This window comes from Leucopleurus acutus (assembly GCF_964270905.1).
Source record: "Leucopleurus acutus genome assembly, chromosome: 9".
Lineage (NCBI taxonomy): Eukaryota > Metazoa > Chordata > Mammalia > Artiodactyla > Delphinidae > Leucopleurus > Leucopleurus acutus.
The window spans coordinates 11,841,492-11,849,944 of record NC_139144.1 but is presented as its reverse complement, the minus strand read 5'-3'; the positions used below and the strand labels follow the sequence as shown (position 1 = coordinate 11,849,944).

At 53.4% G+C, this 8,453-nt stretch overlaps 1 protein-coding gene across 1 annotated transcript; it reads right to left on the bottom strand.

Annotated features, from left to right (window-relative positions):
• Positions 1-201: 201 nt before the first annotated feature.
• IGFBP3 (insulin like growth factor binding protein 3) lies at positions 202-8,070 on the bottom strand. The gene is made up of 5 exons (XM_082846135.1): positions 7,639-8,070; positions 4,469-4,695; positions 3,840-3,959; positions 2,669-2,805; positions 202-1,624 (listed from the first exon to the last, which is right to left on the bottom strand). The coding sequence occupies exons 1-4, from the start codon at positions 8,045-8,047 to the stop codon at positions 2,680-2,682; spliced, it is 882 nt and encodes a 293-aa protein (XP_082702261.1). The 5' UTR covers positions 8,048-8,070; the 3' UTR covers positions 202-1,624; positions 2,669-2,679.
• Between the last annotated feature and the right edge of the window lie 383 nt (positions 8,071-8,453).

Sequence of the window (8,453 nt, the reverse complement as noted above, 5' to 3'; positions counted from 1 at the left end):
TGCCCAGAACTGGAGGCTTACTGCAGACATGACGGATGCCAGCAAGGCCACAGGCTGGCTCCTTGGGTTCTCTTGCCAGAGATGGAAGCAGGGAAAGTTCCGACTATAGTCGGAACATCACTGCCCTCTGGGTTATTTCGTAACACAAAACCCGGAACCGGTCACTAACAAGGGGAAGGGGATTTCTTTATGGTAAAAACTTTTATTTACTATTTATAAATACATTGCAAGACGAACTTTTCAAAAATACCTTTTTTTTTCTCAAAAACTTAATTAAAAAAATAAAGGAAAGCTAATAGGTAGGCAGAACATCTTGAGATCCCTTTGTGTTCTCCAGGAGGGCTGTGTGCAGCGTGCATCCAACCAGAGCCTGCAGTGGGGCGGCCGAGGGCCCCTCCCCACTCTCCTGCCAGACCTGGAGGGTGGCCTTCGGGAGAGCGGCTGCGCCCTGTGCACGAGCCCCCTCCCTCCGTCGTGGCCGTGTTTATATTCTCTAGCATTGCTTACAATTCGTCTAGGATTATCTAGTATAGGTGCTATCATATCTGGACGATGACGTATACACTGTGAACAGTCATGAAGAGGGTATTCTCTCTGCGTGTACGTGTGACTTAGAAAGAAAAGAAGGAAGTCCAAGTGCAGCAAAGCAAGGGGGATTCTCTGTGTTCTCCCAGTGTCCTCGACCGGCTCCCCAACAAGCCATTCGTCTTCCAGGTTAGATAGAATCATTATTTTTTACATTGTGCCAAGGAGGACAAAAGGGGAGAGATGAAAATAAACCTCTTTTGTCTTTAAGGAGCTTATCCTCAAGAATACACTTGCTCTTGAATTGTTGAGTGGGAAAACGCTATTTTCTGCAGTCATTGGAGAACAAGGCTATTATCTGTGATGCCCCTGGCTGTCACCCTGCCCCCCTGCCCCACGGGGCCTCAGCAAAGGCTGTGTCTTCAGGAAGCTGCCTGACAAAGAAGGGTCAGAAATCCCCACCTTTATAGGTTCCCAGAGTTCCCTAGAACATTCTTGGTCATTATTATTATTATTTTTTTGTGCAAGATTCCACCTCATTCTCTCCACTAGTTTCCAAGCAGTGCAGGTCCCTTGAAGATACAAAATATCTTCTTGGTCCAGGGACCCCGGCCCTTGCTTCAAAGACGTAGCTCTAGGTGGGTGCGTCGTGATGTGCAGGCATCAGAGGGCAGGGCGTTCCTCTTCTCGATGAGGCCTTGTCTCATCTCACACGTGGGGACGAAGCGCGCGTCTACATAAGCAACACTGTCGCTAAGGCATGAAGTGGAGGGTTGGCTGCGTCGGCAAACACGTGGGGAGGGTTCCAGGGTGGTGTGAGCTACGGCCACGCCGTGCTTGAGCTTACAGGTATTTTTATAGGAAGCAACAAGAAGAATCAAACTGCGTTTCACTGACTACTGGAAAGTGGAAAGATGCCAAGTTCACCATTTGGAAGAAAACTAGGCATTTCAAACATCTCTTTCTAAACTTTGGTTTAAAAAAAAAAAAAAAATCAATTCACCACAAAAAGAAATTGAAATCGAGGCTGTAGCCAGCTGCTGATCATGTCCTTGGCAGTCTTTTGTGCAAAATAAGGCATATTTGAGCTCCACATGAACTAAAACAGAAAGAAAAAGGAATGTATTGAATTGACTCCCCCCAAATCAAAAGGGCGCGGTGCCCACGCTGGGATCACAGGCGTGATACCCAGGCAATTGGCAGGGTGGAGGCTCATTCCACACTTTTTAACAAAGCGGAGAACACCACCAGACGCCCACGGTGTTCACTAACATAATCACCCTAAAATTATCATTATTTTTTCCAACTTGCAAGGCAACAGAACTTATCACTAAAAATGACAGTTTCTTCTGTTTACTTAAATTTGTCTTGAGACGATGAAATATATTTATCTTTTTCCCCCGATAGCTCTCTCATTTATGAAAAAAGATTTTTAAATATGATTTCATTCTTCCACGTGATGGTTTGAAATTTCATTTTCACGTTAGATTTAAATAAACTTTATTAACATGCTATTAATCATAGACTCCCAGAATAGCCATAATGTATTTTACTGGGAAGAAAAAGCCACGTCTTTTAGAAACACATTCCTCTAACAAGTTCTTTTGGATGAAAACAGTTTACATGTGAAGATAAATGAACCATCAGGCTCACGGGGGAAAAGCTTAACTTTGGAAATCTTACGTTGTGTATGAATGTTTAAGTGTTCTAAGTTCTTTAAAAATGAGGCAATGCTATATTTAAAATGGATAACCAACAAGGACCTACTGTATAGCACGGGGAACTCTGCTCAATATTATGTAACAACCTAACTGGGAAAAGAATTTGAAAAAGAGCAGATACATGTATATGTTTAACTGAATCGCTCTGTTGTACACCTGAAACTAACACAACATTGTTAATCAACTATACACTAATGTAAAATAAAAAGTTCAAAAAAAAAGAGGCTAAGTATCTCTAAGACAAGCTGGCCACAGACCCTCTTTCCTGCTCTGGTTTGGGCGGGTTGAGGGCTCTGTCTCGCGTGGGTCTGTCCTCCAGGCCAGTGCCGCTTCTGGGTCGCCAGCCCCTGGGATCTGTAGATGCCCCTCCCACCAGGCTGGGTCCTGCGCCCCCTCGGACCCCACCAGTGCCCAGGGCTTACGTGGCCGCAGTCTACTTGCTCTCCATGCTGTAGCAGTGCACGTCCCCTTTCCCCTTCACGTCGAAGCCCGGGAGGGGCTGCCCGTACTTATCCACGCACCAGCAGAAGCCCCGCTTCCTGCCTTTGGAAGGGCGGCACTGTGGGCAAAGCACAAATGATACAGTGAGTCCCGGAGAGGCCCCGCCAAGGGGGTCCTGACGACGGGGGCAGGTGGTCAGCACCCAGGATGGTTTCCCAGCACGGCCTCTGCCATGCTGCGGAAGCGCGACTGATCAAGGCCTTGTGTGCCCAGCGTGTGTCTGGCGGCATGCTGGGCAGGTATGAGTGCCCCAAGAAAGCAGGGGTCCTGGTGGTTTTGTGTCCCTCAGGGTCTCGCTGGGGTGGACATTGGCCCCTGTTGGTCCTACAGGTCTATCTGCTGAATGGGGGGAATGATAACGTCCCATCTGCCCTGTGCTTGTCACATTTGGGTCTTTCAGACCACACCCCAAGCTGTGTATACGGTACCTTCTCAGGGTGAGTTTGCTGAATAAGGACTGATAGAAATATATGAAAAGGCAAAGAGACCAGTGGCCACTGAACAGGACGGGGCCCTCTAATCGAGGCCACTCCCACCAACACTCTGAACGTGGCCCTGTGTTCTGTGACTAATTCCGTAGATGCCGAGGTAGGAGTCATCCAATTAGAGAGTCCATTGAGATGCTCCCATAGAGTGATCTGAAATCTACAGAGGTACACTCAGCATGCCTTAAAATAACAATGTATCTGACCCTTTACAGCTGGTCACCACCAGGAAGGCATGGGTGTGGAAGGGACCAACATGGGACCTCAGGGTAAGCCTCCTGCCACAGCAGCTCGCGTCAGGCTTCTTGGAAAGTCTCTACAATAGTTAATAAAAACATCCCTCCACGGTGCAGTGCTCACATGTCTGGGTCCCTCTATGGCTAGTAAGAGGCTCCAGGGAGGCCTCGCGTTGCCCTGTGGGTCGGGAGGCAGAAGCGGACAGCGGGAAGATACCAGGATTTAGGGATTTAGGGGAAGCCCCTCGGAGGTCTCGGATGTGGCAGGGACCGCAAGCAACGGCGGCAGCCAGAGCACTTGGGTGGAGGGCTGGTCTCTCCTCCGCGTAAGTGGACGGTGGGAGAGAAAGGAGCTCGCGGACCGTGCTCACCTGCTTTTTCTTGTAGAAGCCCTTCTTGTCGCAGTTGGGGATGTGGATTTCCCTGGGGCTAAGCATGTTCAGGAACTTGAGATGGTTCAGCGTGTCCTCCATTTCCCGGCGGCAGGGCCCCTGGGGAGAAAACTCAGGTTACCTGGGAACTCCCCGTCTGACAAAACCCTGCAACGCCCGGGGAACCGGCCACGTGCCCCTGAGCGTCTCTGCCCGACTTAGCTGTCACCGTGCCCACGCAGCTGCCAACCAGGGCTCCCTGTCTCTCTTCTGACTCTGCAGAGCGAGGCACAGAACTGGGACAGGGACCCACAGGCCAGGACACTCAGAGGCCACGTGAACAGCTCTTGTGAGAACACCTCTCTGCCCTGCAGGGGCTTGGAGAGCAGTACACTGATTCTCAGGAGATCTCTGCCATAGGGGAGGGTCCATATACACTGATTCTCAGGAGATCTCTGCCCTAGGGGAGGGTCAATATCCCTTCTGTAAGGATGGGCTCTCGGCTGCCCGCTCAAGCAGCAGGACCACCGGAATAACTGCCGGGGCTCTTGAGTAAAGAGCAGCCCTGTGATCTCCAGATGCCCACGCCGGGCAGCCCCACCCTCAACAGCAAAAGGAAAAGCGCTCACGTATTCCGTCTCACGCTTGGACTCGGACGAGAAGTTCTGCGTGTCTGTGCTCTGAGACTCATAGTCGACCTTGTAGCGCTGGCTGTCCTTGGCGTGTCCTTTCTTGATGACGTCCATCTTGGTGTGGACGGGGTGGAATTTGGAGTCGGGCACCCTGTGCGTGCTGGTCAGGGCCTGGTTCTCTGTGCTCCCCACGCTGTGGCCTTCCTCTGACTCACTGCCATTTCCTTGAAAGACACAAGGGAGACACAGACTTGAGGGTTATTGACATTTAACGACGGGATCTTACCATTTTGACCAAGTCCGAACCGAATGGAAATGTGATTCAACAATTCCAAGTTTAGAAAAACACCTCGATAAAGTATTATTCCATAATACTAGTGGTGAATGGTACTCCCTTGGTCTCAAGAAGGCACCTCTTAAAAATGAAATCTGACACGTGCTATTACAAAGGTAGGTGCCGCTGAAGAAAAATGCTTTTCATGCTCTCAGCTTTCAAGTACCTCTCATCCTCCACCAGGAGGGGGCAGAGCCGAGCCAGGGAAGGCTCCGAGGCCCACTCAGAAATCCCTCAGGGATGCCCCAGTGCGGGCCTCCCCCGTGTGGACTTGTGAACAAGCACATCCTCTGCCCCACCCAGCCCTGCTGAATCAGAAGCGCTGGGGCGATGGCAGAAAGCTGGGAGTCAGCAAGCCCCAGGGATTCTGATTCCAGCCCGTCCTAAGTGCCGCCAGGCAAAGGGCTCAGATGGGGAAACTGAATTCTCCACGAAGCGCCTTTGCCTCAGGCCCCTGGACTCATGAGGCATGTCTGGTAGTGTTTCATAGGTCTCGCCGTCACATCTCTCACTGTCCGCGCAGGGTCTGGAACACCCACGAGAGCTGCACAGACCCTGCGGATCCTGGGGCACTATCCTGGGTGAGTCCTTCCTTCCTTGTCTGCATAGGAGCAAATGGGATGAGGACGTCACCCAACAAGGCTTAACAATCCTTTGTGCCAAAAAGCTTCACTCTGAAAAGGAAGCCACTTCCGCACATCTCTGATCGTAATCAAACTAACGAAGACACAGTTGCTATTGATGCTGGAATGCCCACAGCGTCACTGGGATTTGAAGTATACTGGCTAAATTGCAGCTGATATGGAAGGAGAATGCTCTCTGTTCCTTTTCCAGGATGAACTTGGGCCGGCTAAGGGAGAAGGGCCAGTGGGGAGCCCCTTCCTCTTGCCTGGTTCTGTGCAGCCAGGTAACTGTCATAGGATGGCTTCACTGATGAGCAGAGTCCTGACGCCTCCCCCTCCCAGGTGGGGCTCAGTTCGCTATCTGATCCCGCATCTACTACCCCTGGGGTGCCAAGCGCACTGCTCCAGCTGACCTGTTCTCTACCCTCCCGAGAACTGGCCCATCAAGGTGGCAAGCCTGCTCACCTGCCTGGAAGCCTGCCAAGGCCTCTGGCTCTAGGCTCCGAGGAGCAAATGTCTAGCTCTGGCTTGGAGAGTGCTTCTGGAGGGTTGAGAAGGGCTGAAAGATACTCTGCTTCTGTTGCAGAAGCCCTGCTCTCTCCTGGAGGCATCTCGGGCAGGTGCGCTCACAGGGGTGTTTGGGGGAAGTCCTCGTTCTCTCTGGGTTTCGATCACCCGGGAAAAGAAACAGTTCCATGAGGAGGAGAAGCTGCAAAGTTCCCAAGGGGTCTGGTGTTTGGGGAAGCACAAATTTATCCAGCCCAGCAACCGACAGAGTAAGTTTTTAATTGGTAGAATTTGGTTTCAATTTCCTTTCATCTTAGTTTTATTTATTTATTTTTTCCACGGAAGTACTGGGGCAAAGGGGATGCTAAGAATATGTAAATGAATATATTTGCATTTCTTTTCCAAGAACTCTGAGTAATTTCTTAAACTTCCTTGGTTTCTTTCTAATGCCTGCTGAGAGAGGAAAAGAAAACCGTTCCATTTAAGCCACAGATAATTTTCTTAAACTTTTGACTGTTATTTAAATGTACCCCCCCAAGTGGATTTTAGAAGTCACTTAGATCTTTCCGTAATTTTATAATAAACCCCATCAACCTATACTGTGGAGCTACTACGACAGTAATCTTACTTCCCATTAAAGTCTAGCCAGAAGTTACAACATCTATAAAAACTTCTAAGATCACTTTCTGAATATCCCAAAATGAACGGTAACAATGAAGTACACACACAGCAAACGCCCCAACTGCCCTGAGAGACAAATGCATCCAGCAATTCTAACCAGTCTCCTGGAGCCAGTATATGTTTCAGGCAGTTGTAATTTTACCTTTCCACGAGTCCTGAAAGGAAATAGCCTCACCTGGGAGTGGAAATCTGCAGGTAAGGAAATTATAAGGGGATTTCCATCCTTCTAGCCCCAGATGGGGGCTAGCCCACGGTGGCCTGTCCAGCTGGTGGCTGGAGGTGAGGGCTTTATCTCCTAGCCTTCAGCGACGCGGTAAGTTCATTCACATACCTGAGTGAGGCTGGCTAAGCGTGCTTGAAATTTAGAGGAACACCTGCCAACTCCAGAGTCATTTCTTTCTGAACGTCAGGTTGTCCGACCCGGTTCCCACCTCGCTGCTTCTGGGACACCCCCGGGCCTGAAACTGCTTTGCAAACCGTAAGTCTGTGTAATTCAGTATTTTTAAAGCCAGCTACCATTTCCCTCAACGTGCCTGCCCACCTTCCCCGTCCAAATCCGCCCTGGCCCATTCCCTGCGCCCCCGGCCCCGCAAGCATCCTCGGCATGGACACGCTCGCTCTTCGTTCGTGGGAAACAGAAGTCGCGGTACGGAATTGGGCCGCACAGTACACGCCCACGTTTCGGCGCGGCGCCTGCATGAATGGCTTGAGAATCTCCTCCGTCCAGGATCTCTCCATTGACCGTTAACCTCTGCATCCGCTCCCTCCCTGCCCAGGAAATCTATAACCCATTTTCGCCGAAAGCGCTTTACAATTTACAAGAACTCTGCACTCAAAGAACGGAGCGAGTAGAGGGCCGGTTGCGGAGGGTCCCTCAGGCGAGCGCCCTCGCCTCGCGGGGCTTCAGCTTCCCCACTTACAACCCTTGGGGTGGGAACAGCAGCGAAGTCTCCACAGAGGTACCACCTTTGGCCTTGGCCGAGGGGCGCGCTTCGGCGGCGCACCTGGCGTGGGTAGCTCACCTGGCGCGGGCGTTGCGGGCAGCAGGTAGGCGCGCAGGCGGCCGGCGGCGCTGGCGTTGGCGCAGATCCCGCGGCCGTCCAGCAGCGCTTGTAGCGGGCGTGGCTCGCCGGGCGGCGGCTGGCAGCGGAGGCCGGAGCCGCAGCGCTCGGTGTAGACGCCGCAAGGCTGACCCTCGCGCAGCGCGCACGTCAGGCAGCAGCCACAGCCCGGCTCGCGCACAAGCTCGGCGCACGGGGGCGCAGGGGGAGGTGGCGCGCACTGGGCCAGGGCACGCGCGTCGCACGGCTCGCAGCGCACCACTGGGCCGGTGCCCGCAGCGCCCGCGCCGGCCTGTGCCGCTGGCGGCCCGTGGAGAAATGCCAGCGCGGTCAGAGCCGCAGTCCAGAGCGCGGAGCGCGCCCTCAGCATGGCAGGGAGCGGGGATCCTCCTCTCCGCCGCGGAGACCCGATGCTGGGCTGGCCGGGGGACGCGGGGACGGGGCGACAGCGAGCGGCGCGAGGATGTGGGAGCGTGGCAGGAAGGGTCCAATCCTCAGTGCGGAGCCGCCGCGCTAGCATCTGGGCAGCCTGGGTGCGCCAGCCACTATATAGAAGCCGGGTGGCCGAGGACACGCCCCGGAACGGCGCGCCGTCTGCGGGGAGGGGGGCGGGGGCGGGCCGGCGCGGACCCGGATCCCCGGGCCCGCGCCTCGCCCTGTGCGGCCTGGCCGAGTGCGGGGGCGCGTAGCGCGCGGCCGTCCGCGCACCTGCTTCGCTCGCTCATGCCCGGCGCCCCCCCCACCCCCCCGGAACCCCTCGGTCCCCGGGAACTCGG

What these genes read in the sequence shown, in the direction of transcription:
- IGFBP3 (XM_082846135.1), bottom strand. Translation starts at nt 8,047, where the DNA reads ATGCTGAGGGCGCGCTCCGCGCTCTGGACTGCGGCTCTGACCGCGCTG. An exon ending in GCCCGCAACGCCCGCGCCAG is followed by an intron (nt 4,696 to 7,638) that starts GTGAGCTACCCA and finishes GTGTCTTTCAAG; the next exon opens with GAAATGGCAGTGAGTCAGAG. An exon ending in CCAAGCGTGAGACGGAATAC is followed by an intron (nt 3,960 to 4,468) that starts GTGAGCGCTTTT and finishes TTTTCTCCCCAG; the next exon opens with GGGCCCTGCCGCCGGGAAAT.